General features: G+C 38.4%; 1 protein-coding gene across 3 annotated transcripts in view; it reads left to right on the forward strand.

Annotated features, from left to right (window-relative positions):
- Position 1: 1 nt before the first annotated feature.
- Positions 2–18,225, forward strand: part of CAMKMT (calmodulin-lysine N-methyltransferase) — a 209,080-nt gene continuing 190,856 nt past the window's right edge. For 2 of the 3 annotated variants that reach the window (XM_061475528.1, XM_061475530.1), the window contains exons 1-3: positions 2–256; positions 6,095–6,261; positions 14,309–14,373. In XM_061475528.1, the coding sequence (XP_061331512.1) occupies positions 158–256; positions 6,095–6,261; positions 14,309–14,373 (331 nt within the window). In that variant the 5' untranslated portion in view covers positions 2–157. The remainder of the gene's footprint in view (positions 257–6,094; positions 6,262–14,308; positions 14,374–18,225) is intronic. The other variant, XM_061475529.1, reaches the window with a different exon arrangement.

Genomic DNA, 18,225 nt, shown 5'->3' on the forward strand with positions numbered 1-18,225 from the left:
GCACGTCTTGCCAGCGCTGCCCTTAACAAAGATGGCCACCCACTTCCTTCCCCTGCATCCCTAGCCCGGCCGGCCCTGGCAGCTGCTGGAGTCTCAGCGGCAAGTCCCCGCTGGGCAATGCAGAGCGAAAAGGGGGTCTGAGCCCTCCTGCCGCCGCATGGCCGAGCCTGCCGGCTCTCCGAGCCGCCCCGCCGCGGGCCGGTGCGAGGTGAGCGGCGCGGGAGCGGCGAGAGCCCGCTGGCGGCTGCTCGGGCAGGTAGGGGGAGCCCGCGGATCCCGGTAGGGGATGGCGGGTGGCGCTGCGTCGCTTTGGGCCAGGGACCGTTCGTGTTCCCACCCGTTCGTTTCTCCGCGCTGGGCGGTCGTGGCTTGGAGCGCTCGAAGGGCCGGGCTCTGCCCCGGGCTGGGGAGGCGGTGCCGGGGAGCGATACGGAATGCTACCAGCAGTGGAAGCGTGTGGAAAGCTGAGGAGAGCTGCCTGCACCTCTGACAGGAGGGTAGCGAGGAGTAGCGAGCTGGGGCTTGCAGAAGAGCTTACAGTACGCTTCTTGCTATAATAGTAATAAGAATAAAACGTATAAATGTATATACACGCACACGGCTTTCTAAAGTGTGCTTTAAACAAGCAGCAAGTGGGTACACCTGTGCTGGAGGGCAGCAGTAGCTTGTTGGCCTTGCTTTTCTGGGTCCTTTAGGAGTGGTGCGAGGTTGGAAAGGATTTCTCTTCAGATGAGTGTGTGCATAAAGGCTTAAAAACTATGAGGTTAGTGAGGCTCTGGCACAGGGTGTACAGAGAGGCTGTGGCTGCCCCATCCCTGGCAGTATTCAAGGCCAGGTTGCATGGTGCTTGAAGCAACCTGGTTTAGTGGAAGGTGTCCCTGCGTGTGGCACTGGCTTTTGGAATTGGATCTTTAAGATCTCTTCCAAACCAAACCAGTCTGGGATTCTATGGAAAACCTGAACCAGTTTCATTAGTTGTTGCTGCTACTGGATGTGGTATTTATGGTCCTAACTTAACACGTTCAGCTTTGTTTAAGTGGAAGCCTGGAACTGCCCATGGGAGCTCCCCTCATGAAGGCAGAGCCGTAGCAGGGTGGCAAATGGCGGCCACTGGCCTCAGAGGAGCAATGGCTGCAGCCAGATAACCGTGTGGGAGGCATGAGGAGGTTAATACTGCACTTCTCTTTGTGTGTGCTTTTGGTTCGTAAACTCCCTTGCCAAACTTCTTGTTTATTATACTTTAACGCACGAAATGTCAAAGTTCCTGGTAGGAGTAAAAGGTTTGGTTTTGTAGGTTTCCGTTCTAGCAGACTATGTAAGCTGCCTGCTGCGGCTATGCTATCTGTTAATGCCTTTTGAGCATACTGCCTTTGGCATTACCCTCTCTCTTAAAATCATAAGGAACTTTTCATGACAATAGAATGGATGTGTAGGTGTGTGGGGAGAAGGCTTCCATTTCTTCCTCAAAATACATGTATCTGTGGCCTTTTCCTCTGCAGATTCCCTGGGGTTTTCCATGTTCTTTAGCTTTTCTGTTGATTTTTGTATGGTATGATGAGCAAGGATAAATTTAATCTTACTGGTGCATCTGAAGTAAAAAATCAGTGCTGCACTCTTTACTGCAGTGATGCTCAGATCTATCTATGGTTTGGAGAAAGGTATCAACCTTCCTTTATACCCATCTTTAAAGGAGCACCGTCAAAGTGTTTCTTACAGTGCTTTTAAAAATGCTTTTCATACTGCTGATAATAACACCTTACGTGAAACCAGTTCCATGGTGTGTTTATATATTGAATTTGCTTTCATTCAGTGCGTACACAAATTGATTCGCCATGGTGAGGATGCCTGAATGTGTGCTCTCTGATTTAATTAAGAAAAAAGGCCTTTTTGTCAGGTATCCTGTGAAGCTAGCATAAAGAACCAGAGGTTTGCATAATTACCTATGAGTTCTTTATCAATAAAATGTTTTATGTATGTATGGAGTTTAAAGTTTGACAATAGTTTTAAGCTTAGTTTGTCAGAATCAAAATGATTTTGCATTAAAAAACTCCAGTACTAAGTTAAGTTACATGTGTAGTGTGCACTTATAAATTACTGGAATAAGTTCTCGAAGGCTTTTTGAGCCCTCCAAGTCTATGCAACTGATGGCATTATCCAGCCAGTAGTTTTTGGCAGAGAAGTTAGAGGAATGGGCATAAGTTAAATTGCTCTCTGTCTATAATTTGCTCCGTAGAGAAAGTTGTATGAAAACTTTGGGGAAATCTGTAAACTTACATATTTATCCTGCCTGTTACCTTCCTCTTGCTCACACAAGTCTTGCTCACCTGCTGATGTTCACCAAATGTTTTCAGTTCACCAGAAATGAAAGCTAAAGTGAGGGCAGGGCAGAACAGAGAAACTTCTAAAATCATTTTTGTTCTCTTCCCACTCCTTTCTCTGTGATGGGTGCCCGTGCTCCAGATCTTTTTCCATGTTTTTGTTAGTCTTGAGTTTGTAAATTGTTTCAATTTGTGTAAAACTATTTGGTAAATAAGCTGTTTGTAAAAATAAATACTGCACAGTCCTACTGATGATGTTTATAGAGATGGTTTGACCGATCATATAGAAACTTTCTTGCCTGTACAGCATCCCACATTACAGTCAGTGCCATGGAACTGGACAGAGGTTTGTAGACCATCAGCTGTTACTGAATTTGGCTTTCGAAGCAACTAGGCTGTGTACAACGAGATACACAAATAAATACAGGGGAATTCAAGTGATTGCCATCCTCCGTGTGGTTTGTTGTTCTGTTTGATTGTTTTAATAGAAATCAATTAGGTTTTATAGGGAGTACAAAAAAATGGGCCTAATATTGCGATTAAATGCTCGAGGTCCTGCGGTTTTGATCTGTGGTAATATGTTACTGAAATCTTTCTAAAACGGAGACAGTTTCATGATACTTGTTTTTTTAATGTTCTCTGTGTTAGTGAAGAAAGATTTGTTTTAGAATTCTATATTGCTAGGTGAAGTTAGAAAGGAAAGAAAATACAAATTGGAGAGGGAAAACTGCAAGGCTAACAGTGTGAGTTTGCATGGGTTTTTTTAGTTGTTCTTGGTGTTTTTTTTCTAATTTTTGGAGCCTAATTTTTTGAAGAGAATTCTGTAATCTATACGAGAGTTCTGTAATCTGTCATTACAGAACCAAAACATTATTTACTTAGGTAACATTTGTATGTATGACCCGTGTACAAGCTCAACACTGTTAGGGTGGTGAGGCACTGGAATGGGTTGCCCAGGGAAGTTGTGAATGCTCCATCCCTGGCCGTGTTCAAGGCCAGGTTGGTGACATAGTTTAGTGTGAGGTGTCCCTGCCCATGACAAGGGGGTTGGAACTAGATGATCTTAAGGTCCTTTCCAACCCTAACTGTTCTATGATTCTGACACTTGTGTACACCTGTAAAGGTCTTGTGCCGAAGACAGGGCCTTTCCGTACCAAAAGATCTTGGAAAGAGTGAAACAAGGCTTCTGGAATTTTTTAAAAGAAAAGTATATGGAGAAACATAGCTGAAAGTTACTGAGGGAGGAGATAGGGGCCACAAGTACCAACCAAAGAACAGTGTCTGGTAATTTCTTCTCCATCACAGTTCCTTCTCTGTGCCATCACTAAAACCAAGAACTGTGTCTAGCCTGCTGAAAAGTCTTTAGCCTGCTCTAATACTGGCTACTGGTTTTATAAATCTCTAAGATGTGTTCCTTTATAGTGGCAGCGTGCAGGATGTTAGGGAGCTTCACCTTCATTGGAAGAGCATCATCATTTCTTCAAAACATTATTATCAGTTTAGATAGGTTTGTCACCTGTTATTTTTCATCAGTGGATTATACTGTAGCAGGGGCATGTCTTTATAGCTTGTAACACAAGGGTGATGCTTTTAGGAACTGACTGTAGTTAAAAAACCACTTTAATCCTTATGTAAATACACAGAGTTAGATATAAATAATGAAACATATTGTTCCTTTGTGCTGCTTTTTCTCAGTTATACACAGGTTTTTAAAAGATCCAACCTACTGTTGTAATTTTCAGATCTTAGACTACCCAATTTTAATTTGAGGGTATGGGAGAAATGAGCTCTCAAATGCTCATCAGGTTTTCTGCTAAGCCAGAGAGTTAATTTTGCAGAGTTGCTAGATGTCTCTGTAGAACAAAAAACTGAAAACAGAAAAGCGTTGTTATCCCCCTCCCCTGTGGTTTGTCTTTGCTTTAAAAAAGCCCCAAACGACACGCTTTACTGAAAATTATGCCTTGGTAGTTTGCTTTAGTTGTCAAAACGGTCTGTTTTGTTTCCAGACATGCCACTATTGTGTGAGGATCTTCAGTCTGCTCCTCAAGTTCTCCTGTTTTGGTATTTTAGTAATTTCCCTCGTGTGTGTTTTTCTTATGTGTTACAGAAGTAGAAGAAATAGTGTGGACAGCACACAGGCATTTTTAATGCTTTGATGAAAATGCCTATGCCTTTCGTATGCTGAACAGATGAAAATAGATCCAAGAGCAGTAAGCCTGACGCATCAGACCTGCTGTTAGAAACTAACAGCATAGCAAATACAGTTGCTCTGCTCACATATCTAATATTTCTGAGTATCCTGCAAAATAGTAGGTTGTGGTACCAAATTGTAAGGCTGTTAAATGTGACTGCATTTCCAGTTAAAGCATGTTGACAAAGGTTGGGTGCAGCCAAAAAAATCACTGTCCTGTTATTTTGCTGTATGCATCCTGTATGCAAAGCTTCTGTTTCATAATTCTGGAGAGCTGTTTCTCATTAGACTTCAGATTGATCTCTGGTTGGCAAAACCCTGTAAACTGCGGCACTGGCCTACTCAGTGGAGCTGTTCCTTGTAGCTATTTATAGGGATGAGTTTATTTTCTGCTCTTTTTTTTCCTCATTGTGGACTGCATAGGCATCTTGCTTATAAAAAGGCAATGGTAATCATTTATGTATTCTGTCCAGTGTTAGGAGAAACAAGTTAAACCCTGGACATCCCTGCCCATGGCAAGGATGTTGGAACTACATGATCGTCAAGGTCCCTTCCAACCCTAACCATTCTGTGATTCTGTCTCTTCTTCCATATGTGAAGAATAAGCCCTGACCTAAAGAATAAGCCTTTTTTTGTCTGGCAGGGAAAAACGAATTGTCTTTTGTGCACGATACAGTTCAAACAGGCTGGGTGCTGAGTTTTCCTGTATGAAGGGGTTGATACCTCACTCCCCAAAGATGGCTGAGTGCAGCGGACTGTGCAGGGCACAGACCCCATGTTTTCACTTTCCTGAACAATGTCTTAATCATTAAAACATGAAACAGTCTATTCTGTCTCAGCCACTGTCTTGAATTCTTTAGTCTCTTGGTACTGAGCTTGTTGCTGTCAGTGTGTTTTGGGACTCACATAAAGATTAGCTAATGCATCAGTCCCCTTATGAGGCGCCTGATAGGGGAATAAGCAGTTGTGGCATCTGAAAGCCTGGGGCCTGACACAGGTAGCAAGTTTCTCAACTCAGGCAAGTTTGACAGCAATTCTGGAAGCATGCAACAGTAGGCTTCTAGGCTAGGAAGTAGTCTACCTGGCAAATACGTGTCATTCGGCACCTGAGGGTCACGTTTTAGGTTTAGTCCGTTAAATTCTACGGAAGATACCCTATCTTTTCTTTTCGTTCTTCCATCTGTAGGGGCATTGCATTTTGTGTGCTTGGTGAGGGCACTGCTTGGTCTGTGAAACTTCCATTGTGGTGGTAATGGTGGGAGGATAGGGGAGAACCCCATTTGCCTCTGTGGCATGGGTTTGCTGGAGCACTTAAAAAAGCAAATTTGTGTACTTCTGAACACAGTGTATGTGCTTTACATTTATTGAGACATAATAAATTTGTAACTCATTCTCTTGATCACTACCATCAATACCACTGTTGTTTTTCTTAGGCTTGATGTATTTGGACTAGTTATTGATAACTGTTAGCTGATAGCAGAGCTATTATGATTGATTCCAGACTTGCCTCTTCAGTTAAATAAGCCTGTTTGTTCTTTTCTTAAAAGTTTCATCCTTAATGTTTAATTTGTTCTTCATTTCAAAGGTTCTGAAGAAAAAGCACTTGAAAGATGTCCATCTTCAACAAGTGTCTGTAAGAAGGTTTGCATCGTTCAATCTCTTTATAATAGAAGATCAGAATACAGAAGAGGAAACGGGGACCTGGGTTCAGTATAAAAGCATCTTTTATCCTGAGTACAGTGTGTCCTTAAGGTAACCGTCATATAAGTTTTAAGTACTTCTGAAGATCTTGTACAGGCCTCAAATAAAAACTCATTAGTCATTCTCCTAGTGTTTGTGTAACTAGGGCATAGTTTACAAATAAACTGTTAGATGTTATTTTTAGTTGTTTGTTACAGTAAGCAGCTTGTCTGTTTCATTCTTGGTAAATTTCACTGACATGGCAGACCTTGAATGAAAATACTGATAATTGTGCCTATAACTGAATGCAGATATGAGCATTTATCTTATATTTCTAATAGCTTTCTGTTGTGACATTCTACAGATAGAAGTATGTAAAACAGGATGTAAAACACCTGAACACATTTACTTGTAGTCTGAATAAAAATTTTAGTGATGGGGTATTATTCAAAAAGTTCTAAAAGCTTTTTGGATAATGATCTATATTTTATTTAATTTTCTTCTTAATGATTCTTGTAAAACTCGATGATAATTTGGAAGCCAGTTTGCAAAACAAAAGAATAAAATATTTCCCCTTCCCACAGAAATGATTTTACCTAATGAAGAAATCTGTTTTATATTACAGCAGGTAATCCAAATGAAGGTTTTTTATTAAAAATTAAAAAAAAAAACACAAAAAAAACAAGCAAAAAACTCCAAAAAACCTAATCCCCTTCCCCACCCCACCAAACTCTGAAGGAGTAAACCAGAAAAGTTTATAGCCCCCGTACATTACTATGTGGAGTAGTTTTTTTCCCTTCTGCTTTGATCTGTTTTTCCTTGTTCACTTTTATACATATTTATAACTTGGTTTTGCCTCAGCAGTGTCATTGCAATAGTAACTTAATCATCCCTGCATCAATACTTGTTCTGCTGCCTCTAATAAGCTTTGCTGAGGATGTAGGATTTTGCATTATGTGCGCAGTAGAGGATATTCTGGAGAGCCTAAGTCACTGAAATTGTAAAGTGCATTTTTAACTGAGAATTTAAATTAAAGCCAATTTTAAGGAGAATAGGGACATTGTTTCCTGGTGGGGATTTTTATCTTTTCCCTCTATTTTGTTCCTGTCCAGAAGTTACTCGGTGATCTACAAAGTGGTAATCACTGATTGTTTTAGGAGGAATCATTAGAACTTAGTGTTACACTTCTGTATTAAAATGTTTTCTCTCTATTCTGAAGCAGTGGCAATAGCTGGCATATGCTTACATTTCAGACTACTGCAGGATGGTAAACAGGAAAGGAGAAAATACAGTGTGTTTTGACAGAGTATAAATACCTGCAATAAAATCCACTTTACCTTGAATTTGTATTAAATAAAATTTCTTCCTTGTTTTCACAATCAGTAATTTAAGGTGCTAAACATAACATTTTAACATGCATAACAGAGCAACAGTTGTCCTTGATGAAACTTGCATATCTAGAAGATAAGAAATCTTGGAGTAAGCATTCCTGGGTCCTTGAGGACTGGTTATGTCTTGGAAACTTAAGGATCCTCTGTATGTCTTACAGTCTTGCCTTAATTTTTCTTCTCCCTTTGGCAAAATATTAATTATAATAATTTCCATCAATAGGAACAATTTTAATAGGATAATAAGATCATATTAATAACATATTATTAACAATAACAAAAACATCAGTCAGGTAAACCCAGAACAGTGTGCTTGAGTAGGAGAGGAGTAGGATTAGCCTTTTTATGTATCTTTTTGTTAGGGAAGAAATGTTGCTATGGCCCCTCTAAAATCTTGACAAAAGTGCGTTTGCATTTTCATCTACATATGTTTTCCTTATGCATTAATATCTTCTTGAGAAAGCTCATTGCATATGTTGGATGTTAAAAGGGCTGTCAGCTAAGATCTTGACAAGACTAAATGCTTAAGAAAGTTCGTAAGGTTGTTAGTGGCTTTTGGCGAAGAGTATAAAGGTCAAGCTGTATCAGTTCAAGGGCTATCAAAACTGATCAAATTGTATATTCAGATATGCTATGACCTAGCTGGAATTATTGCTCTAGAGAGACTTGGGGACCAGTTTATTAGGCAAATAGAAGCTCTGGCAGGAACTACCAGTCATATACATGTTTTTCTGAACTTCTCATGCTTGTTTTAATAAGCTGCTATTTCTCTAACCAAATTCAGGTTGGATTCACATTTAGGAAAGAAGAGCTTACACCTTGTTTTCCTGTCATTAGTTTATTTTTAGAATTGTTCTTAATGACAAATCATCCAAAGCATGAAGCCAGAAGTGCCAATTTTTGCTTAAAAAATTCTAGGTGGATTTATATGCCATTTTGACTAGATCTTTGAAGTGATAGCATCATAGGCTCCTTTTTAAAATCCTCACAACTCTTCTGGTTAAACAGTGATCTCTAGTGTGCTTAATGAAATGTAGATTCACTGTACATGGTGGAAGGTGGTCTTTTGAAGTTTGTATAGGTACTAAGGTGCTGTGTGGTTCTAGGGTATGAAGAGGAGTGTCTGATGAGTGTGGGTTTTGGTAGCAGTGAAAGATGTTTCAAAACGAAATTTCTTGTGTTATAATCCAGAATCTCATTTGATTAGTCTTCTTTGGATTTGTACCATATTTGATGCTCCTACACACTACATACTTGTCTTGATATGAATTGGGTGGCTACATACGTGAAATTGCTGGGTTTTTAATTCATAAAACATTCACATTAATTAGTTAGCTTTGTTCAAGTTCTCTTTAACTTTGGGGGTATTTCACTTTGCTGCTAAAAAATTATGTACATGCTAAATATGTGTTTTCTTGGTGACAGGAAGATACACAGTGAGTAAGCAGAGCAATTTAAAAATGTTTATTTAATATTACATTTCTAAATCCTTCTATTCTTAATCAGGAATGTGCTTTTAAATTTAAATTTTGTGTAAGTAGGTTTAGCAATGAAGTGACACATAGATTGCAAAGATGCATTGTCTCACTATGGACATGGTGTCTGTCTTTTAGACAGGAAAATTATTCTTCTGTTAAGAGTTAAAAAAGGAGCAATCAATATCTTCAAATCTTCTATTTCAGGATATGGATTTACTTCAAAATTGTAGGCTCATTTTAAACAATTAGAGAAAAAATAAATTATTTCTGTGTAAAATATTTTCTGTTGATCAGTCATTTGATGTTTCAAATACAAAAATGCAGAACTCAAAAGAACAATGTCAGCTGCTTATGAGAAGGTTTGAATCTCTGTAAAGAGTGCTAAGTATTCTTTGCAAGGTGTCATGCTTTTATTCTGAATGTGAATGAACCTTTAGATAAAGACATGAAAAAAACCTATTAGATGATTGTAGACCATTGGTTTCGAAATGAGGCATGGTATTTGTCTGTGCCACGTAGTGTGTTAGAAGGTGGTTTAGGAGTGAATTCTATTGGCAGTTCCTATAGGATATTCCTGCTAATAATATTTTTAAGTTTTAATGGATTTTTACTTTAGGGATAGGCATAAAAAGAGTGAAGGGAAGCAGATTTCAAGGAATATTGTCTACTCCTTATGGACAATTTGTATGATATGATAAAGCTGCTTTCTTCCGCTTATTGTGTGCTAAGAGACAGTGTGTGGGTTTAGCAACGTAGAGGCTTGGTCACAAGAGGAGGAAATAGAGGAAAGAAAGAAAAAGTGATTTGGAAACATGTTTCTTTCATTCACTGATGGAGTGTTCCATCATATTGCCCAAGACATGTATATCTGCAGAAAGAATTAGTAGTCGAAGAAGCCATTGGTTTGGTTTCTTGCCATATTGAACTGTGATATTGAACTGGAGTGAAAGAGGATTTACCTTGTTTTGCTAGACCCTGGCCCAGAAAAACCATCTGATCAGAAAACATCTTACTGGGCTACAATGACAACTGATGGTGACACTCACCAAGTCTTTTTGTGAAGTACCCTTAGCAGTAATGTTTCTGCCCTTGTCCTGTCTTCCATATTCCACAAATACATTAGGGTTTTTTTTTATAACCAGGTTAATAATATATTGTGATTTATTGTGCTCTGTTTTATTCTGAGTATTAAACGGAAGTGCAGCCTTAGTTCTTTTAGATATTTTTTAGTTTAGTATATATATTTAGTTGTTTGTATTATTTTTTCTCTTTCAGTTGAAGAATAAAATAAAAGAAGGAACATAGTTTTATATGGTTGATGAAAAGCATACCTTAACAGGGAGCTACTGGAGGATAATTTTTATTCTACTGTCTATAGCTGTTTATAAATAAATGTAAAAGTCTGCCACTTGTGTTGCCTGAGTTGGAGAGGAAGGAATGTTGATATATTTTAAAGATACCTTTCTCTCTTTCTGTGACTTAGTTTATACATCCAAAGTTGATTTATTCATATTCCAAAGGAAGGAATTTTGCTTTGCCTTAGCTGAGAAGAAATAGGAGTTTAATTAGTTTATCATTCATAGATTTGGCTTACATATCCATAGAAATGTTTGCATATTTTACCTTGAAGACTTACTATAAGAACACTGTAGATCAGATTAACCATGCTGGCCTGAAATTTGCTTTCTCCATTAAGCTTAACTCTTCTTTTTTTGGAGTACTTTGTTGATCTCAGCAGTCACAGCTTTGAACTTCTTTGGAGTTCTTGGAACTGTACAACATCCATGACATATTCCAAAGCAGTAAATACTGCAGAAACGTATTTTGAGATGGCTGTGAAAATCTGTGGGAATACTGGGGTTGGGGTTTAGCCACAAGTTTCTGTGATTCCTTTCCTTGACTTTCATAGTTCAGTGTACATGACACTAAGAAACTTTTTATGGGCAACTTGTAAGACATACTGTGGAAAACAGATTATGACAGGTGTTTACAGAAACAAGATGTGACATGGATTGACAGTTTTCCCTGGGCTTGGTAGTGGAGTAGCAGCTGATGGGATGGGACATGACAGTGAAGGAGCAGCTGTTAGATAAGTACTGGGGAGGTATACATAGGGCAGTGGATCTCAAACTGTAAGTTGTGGATTTTAGGTGCAGGGCTGAGTAGCATGGTGTTTGTGGCAGAATTTGGGGTTAGAGAATACCTGTATATCCAGGTGTTTTTAACTTTTAGTCTGCAAGTCAGGTCTGTGGTGGAAGAGTTGGGGAGTAGCTGATGCAGGCTCTACAAACGCAGTGCTTCAAATGGAGAAATGTAGTTGTTGCTGTTTGAAAGCGTATCTCTCCTTTCACAAGTACCTCAGCTGTTGGCACATTGCTTTCCTTAGTTCTAAAACTTGTCTGCAATAGATGTTATGCTCGGTTCTTCACTGTTTGGGTTCCCTAACTGTTAAGTAGCTACCAGTAGAATGTAAGTGCCTCTTATTTTAGGCTTGGTGTAGGGAGGAAAAACAACAGGAAGAGGTATTCTTCCATCATACTAATTGACTTTGGAAACAAACGTGGAGTAGTAGTAAAGTAGTCCATAATGGTAGTATAGTTAAGACCTGAGATGTGATTTTTGGAGTGAATGAGAATGGCTTTGCTATCCAGATCGCTGTTGAGACCATGACTGTGCCTCTCATTCTGTGATACTGAGCTTGCTCCCTGCTTTTGTTCAGTGAAGGTTTCATAAACTGATCAGACTCAAGGAAGCAGCTGTTAAACCGTGTTTCACAGCGAGTGTGGAGTGGGCATCTGGAAGACTAAGGAGAAGGGGAAGTCCCTCATAGCAAAGCTGGATGCTTCTCATCGTTAAATTACAGCTCACTTATGTGCTTGCCATGCACAGTGTCTGTGAAAACAAGAAAAGAGGTTGTTGAGGCAGAGTTAGAAGAGACTTTGAATGTTGCAGGCAGGCAGAAAAGGGTGGCCAGCAGAGGCATTTTGCACAGACAAGAGAGAAAACACTGGGTATGTTGTGTTTGTATGTGGATGCCACAAGCTCTTGGCCCCTGTATAATAAATGTAAGAATATGTTTGAAATGCGTGTGTTGATTTTAATTATGGAAAGAATGTTTTACAATCAGAGGAAGAACTCATCCTTAATGAAAGCTGAGTACACCAAATATAATAATGTAGATGAAGAACATTGTGTTAAATGAAACATCAAAATTTCAGGACAACCTTAAAGACCAGATGTGTGTGGCATACACCTTCTGTGGCATCTGAGTTGCTGTGCACTCAGAGCTGTCCACTTCTCAGCTTTAATTATAAACCTCATTTCAGAAACAGCCTGAAATATGGCTTAGTGATAATTTTAAGGCCAGTGCTGGTAGATTTATTTCCCTTTTTGCCTTTATCTACCTTTTGACCCTGCTTTTCTAGACCAGGAGACTCTACTTACTTCTGGTTTTCCTTCTTCATAGCATTCTGGTAAACTACAGGTACCGGACTGCTAAACTGTTCAACCTCACCTTTGCTTCACTTGGAGATTTGCATAAGTCTCCTTTCTATATGGACTGTGTATGTATAGAAATTGGGAGGGTGGGCGACCCAAACCAAAGCGTGTTATCCCAGGACTAATCTGCATGCCAACCGAGATTAGAATATTTCATTACTTAGCATCTCCCTCACCCCCATCTTACATTTATTTAGAGATAAGCGGTTCACAGCTGTCTGGGAGACCCTAACTGTGTCAGACATATACACAGTGATGGAGTTCATAGGATACTGAGGAGTCAGCAGGGGACAGTTTAAAGGGCAGCTCTGTGCTTGGCAGAACTACTGATCCTGTCTGCTTCCTTGTCACTTCTCTTGTATTAACTGTGCTGCACTGGTTGTCCAATCCGATTGAAAACAAACTTGCTAGAAAAAAAAAAAAAGAAGGAGAAAAAGTGCATTTTAAGTCCATATGATCCAACAGAATTGTTCTAGGCTTCCACTGCAGCTAAGGAATGTGGTTTGTTTTTTTTTATGTAGCTGGGAAAAGAGCTCTAATGTCCAGTCTTTTGTAACATCTTTCCTATGTTTTGTTGTCTGTGTTTATAAGCTCATTTCAGTTTATTAATGTGATTTTCATTTGACTTTCATTTTTTTAAGAACTACTCTGGTTGCCGTTTGGTGCTTCTCAAAATTTAACATGTAAATGTTTCTTTCTTTAATGCTTAAGCTTATCAGAATCTGCCAGTAGGCTTCTTTGCACGATAAATGTGCAATTTCATATTTTTTCATTCTTACAACGATCTTTCTTTAGGAAAGAAAAGCTGAGAGAATGAGAACTAATTTTGTAGGGGCTAGAATCGCTGGATTTCTTCCATTTTTTTCAGTGTTTCAAATTAGCATGTTCCTAAACAGCCTGAGAAGCTTCATTTAAAATACTGTTAAAAGGCTGTGGTTTTGTATTTTACTGCCTTGCTGAATTCTTTTTAGATTTTTTTAATGCATTTGTGGAACAGCTCTGTGACCTGATTGTTATGAAGTGTAAGTTTTTATTTTGTGCATTTGGGGCATAGATCAGATAGGTATAGTTAAAAAATCCTTAGTTGCTTTTTTTTGTGTGTGTGAATCCAACTACCCTGACATCTATAACATTTAGAGGAAACTTTTTAGGTAAAATTGCATTCAACTTTGGTGCATGTTGTTTCTGCTGCAGTCAGTGTTTTCTTCACTGTGGTATGTAAAAATCAGTTATTTAATTTATTATCCCCAGTTTAGAATGTTTATTTCACTTGGGTTATGTAAATGTAAAACCAAAGAAAATGCAGTTCACTGAACACATCGATCAGTTTTATTGTTCACATTAACTAAGTGTTCTTGATTTTGTGGGAGAAAATAGGAATTTGTGTACAGGTACTTGCTGTTCAAAACTCATCTTTACCAAAACTATTCCTTTAGTATATGTGACTTCCACAACTAAACAAAAATGGATGCTTTTTGGAAGGGTTTTTGTTTTCATAAAGTATTCGTTTCTGTGAAACATGTTTATGGATTTCAGTGATGGAACTTTGCAGACTTGTGGCTGTCCTTTTGTTTTCCCCCTGGTGGCTACAGTAGTACCTGTTTGTTACTTGTCTGTGACAGGGGTTTGTGAGAAGTGAATGCCTGCAGTGGACCTCTTTTGTGCTAGAGATGTGTGTGTTATGTTGTGGATTGTTTGTTTGTTTTTTTAAGTTGGTTATACGTTGGTAAAGTCATTGTTTATGTTTTCTTCCAGATTTCACAAGGGACTCTTAAATGTTAAAGAAGTTCTTACGAGTTTTGACAACACAGGGAATGTCTGTAAGTCATTGTTGATTTAAATACGGTACTATGTTAACAGAAGTCTAATTGTATCAATATAAAATATTGCTGTATGAGCCCTCAATAACCATTTCATTTATCTGAGAAGCACCATCAGTGTGCTCAGAGATACAGATCTTCCTATCATAGCGGTTTATGTGTAACCCTGATTTATGTAGTACGTAGCCCAGTTGTTTGTGTGGATACACCTGTAAGTCAGTGTGGGTTATTTCTGGTTCTGTGACTGTGACAGGAATATTAGAGTAGCTGAACTGGGTTGAGTAGAAAATTAGTTTAGCCCATTGGCTTGCGATGTCCAGTGGCCAGCAGTGGCTATCTGTGGAACAACAGTGCAAAAACTTGGGAAGCAAACACTGATACTTCTGTCTTGGAGAGGGCAAACTCAAACCAGAGTAAAATGAAAGAAAGCACACGGTCAAGTCCCCACAGAATTTATTGGAGCATAGAACACGACATGCATTAAAAAAACAAAGGGCAAAGAATTGTGCAGAAAAAATTCACTGTGGCTATTAAATATAAAGAAATTACTTTATGGCTCAGGAAGTGCTGGATGGCAGGAGAATTAATGGCGCAGCAGGATGATACATTTGTCCTGATCTTTCACTCTTGTCTAAGCATCACTTACTCGGCACCATTAACCTGAGACAAGATGAGACATAAGTGGACCTTCAATGTCTGACCCAGTATGTCTCTGCTTCAGTGTACTTATTAATAAAATTATCTGTGCTATTAATGGACTTAAATTATAAAATTGTGGTAGATCATGGAAAAGGAGCTGAAGAAAAATATTTAAATACTTCTGATGTAATGAGTATTACCATTATATAATTAACATTTCCAGTTGTACATATAATTCTTGTTTGATTATTCTGCCTTCTTTTTCAGGTTGGTTTGTTTTCAAACATGCAGCCTGATAGAGTAAAGGGGGCGGGTGTGTGTCTGTAAGTTTGCCAGATATTCAAGAAATGTGCACATATCTCTTTCTCCTTGTCAAAGCAATGCTACAGAAACTGTTCTGAGATATATATATATATATATGTTTCCTCTCAAAGCTCCAGTCTTAGTATTGCTATAGATGTTGGCTTAGGACCTTGGGAAACAGGTCAGTTTATTTAAGAAACTTTTGCCTTGAAAGGGGAAAAATAATCATAAACCATGTGCTCTCCTTTTTAAAATTTGCTAGCTTTCATTCCATTCTGAACATTGAAGATGGTTCCGTGGTCCTGCCACAAAATACTTCAGGATATATTCTTTAACTGTTACCAAAGAGAAATGTTCTCTGATTTCTGAATGAAAGTTATATCTAAGGGATATATAGCTATCCAAATTGACTGTGTTAAGTCTGAGAAACAAAATTCACATCTGTAATTATGGTTGACGTCAGCCACAAAGGTAGGCATCATGAACTCAATGATAAAACCATTTCAATTTAAGACATTTAGAATCTGGAAGAAAATACTTTGCTTAAATTATGGGAGGCATTTAGAGAGATTTGATGTTGTAGATTGTTAGAATAGGAAGCTAGGGGGATTTCTATAGCAAGTTACTTTATTCTCATAAACTGTTCTTGATAAAGGAAAAATACAAGGAAAAAAAATCCAAACTGGGGGTTTAGATCCGGAAAAGATAATTTTATTTTAATTTCTTGGATAACAACTTGGGAATTTAGTTTGGACAGTAGAATTTTTTTTTTTTTTTTTTTTTAATTTGTCTGAAAGTGCTTCCCAGTGGATCAAGACAGTGTACCTTACTCTGTTAAACATGGTAAACTGATTTCTTAATCTTTGTGTGAGTACTTGGATGGTGATCAATCTACACAAATTCCTTGTTAACACCAACAATTTACTCTGCTGAAGTTTTCATATGCTTTCCTATTGATAGATGTGCTGTCAGCTCTTCTGTTAAATTTTTCCAGTATTCCAGCTACTTTCTTATTGATTGCAGATGGCAGAACAAGACTTATACTCTAATAGGCACACCACCAGTGCTAACACAGAAGTAATACGACATTTGTAGGTCTTCTTACTGTTTCTCTGTATACAAAGCTTCACATGCATCCTTTTGGATTCAGTAGTGCTTTGAGGGTTCATGCTGTGCTATTTATTATACACAGTGTTTTCCAAGTCATCTCCAGATTTACTGCTTCCCCGTTCTTAAATGTCTGTGAGTGTCTGTCTGTGTTGATGTACATATTACTGATTTGTACACATTTTACTAAGCACTCTAGATTATACTCAGGCTAACTGATCTTCTGGCAGCATGCAGTACTGGTTTGGAGTGTGATAATCATACTTTTTTGCTACCACCTGTATGGATAAATGTCCCCAGTATCCAAGCCACAGTTAATTCCGTATCTGTTGCACCATCATAGTAAAGTTCCCTCAGTCCTGTGTTTACTGAGCTGCTTTATCTGAATCATAACTGACTGAATTTGTGTGCACTCCCATAATTTCTTGATTTGAATTGGCTCTTTCTTTGACCTTTTTCTGTGTATTTCTTGTCTCTTTTTGTGTTAACCCACAGTGGAAATGGTAGGTAGTAATCCTCCCTCCTTTTACCCCCAAAGGAAGGGCAGTTGTAGTATTTGTAAAATTGTGTTGCCTATTTTTCACAGGTATTGTGGGGTTCTTCAAGAACTTAGTATTATCAAATGATACTCTACCCTAAAAAACAATGCCTATATTGGTCTTCAATGGTATTAGATTATTTCTTCTAATACCTAATACTAATGGAACTAGCCAGTATCATCACTCCCATCTGCAGTAGCATGCTTTTTAAGGGGACCCATTGAATATTGCAGACTTCAGTGTTCTTTAGGACACACTGCAGAGTCAGAACTTATTTCTTGAGCACTAAACTTAAATGATTTGGAGTGAGTTATCAGAAAAGAGTTTTTAGCATCCCATGTGTTTGTTTTGGCTGCCATACTGAGTACCTATCAGGAAGATTCATGTTTTGCTAATGATTATTAGATTATGAAAAAACTGTGTATTACGTAGATTAGATTTTTAAAACCTGAAACATTTCACATATGACACCCTTTTTAAACATAATTTGTTTAAAATAATGTGGTTTTGAGGTGAGTTTATTGTTTCTTCTAGTCATGTTCCTAAGTACCTCGTTTTAAAGAAAGCTCTTTCAGGGAGCATTACTAGATATTTTTATTTTTAAGGGATAATAACATTAACAGCCAGATCACCATGCACCATCGAAAGAAGAGTGGTAGAGCAGACTCTAGTTAATAACACTTTCTCTACAGTCCCAGTACAAGATATGCCACTAGCTGGCAGCATTATATAAAATATCAATAAGCAGCTTTTGAGGAAGACTTGGGACTGCTTCCAGAAGTGCTGCTTTATAGCAGAAAGTCTTTAGGACAAAAGTGGAGTCACCTGCAGTAGCTGTAAATGGTGTATTGCAGGATCCCAAGTGTTAGCCCTATAAACTGCCTCTGCACGATGTCTTGTTCAAACTTGGTACCTAAGCTTGTATTCGCTCTTTTTCCAGAAGATTTCTGAAGATGCATTTTTCAGGGTAAGATTGCTACTGTGAATGAAAATTCACACTACAAATTACAACTGGTTTTCACTTTCCCAGAAAAATGTGATTGATTTTTTTTTTGTTTTCTCTTCTGCTCATCCTTCATGAGAGAGCAGTTTCCATGTGAAAACTCTAAATGAATTCTCCACAGATAGAATGCAATGCTAAATGTTCAGCTTTAACTCTGTGTATAAACAGGAAGCAGGGAAAAGAGGACTGGAATGAAGGAAAGGATCAGTCTCTGGTTTAGACAACAGTATGCCATCTGTTAAAAAGATGCCACATCCTGAA

Source organism: Pezoporus flaviventris, unplaced genomic scaffold (assembly GCF_033815535.1).
Source record: "Pezoporus flaviventris isolate CSIRO_AGI_PZ_B2104156 unplaced genomic scaffold, CSIRO_AGI_Pfla_v1 ptg000083l, whole genome shotgun sequence".
Taxonomy (NCBI): Eukaryota; Metazoa; Chordata; class Aves; order Psittaciformes; family Psittacidae; genus Pezoporus; species Pezoporus flaviventris.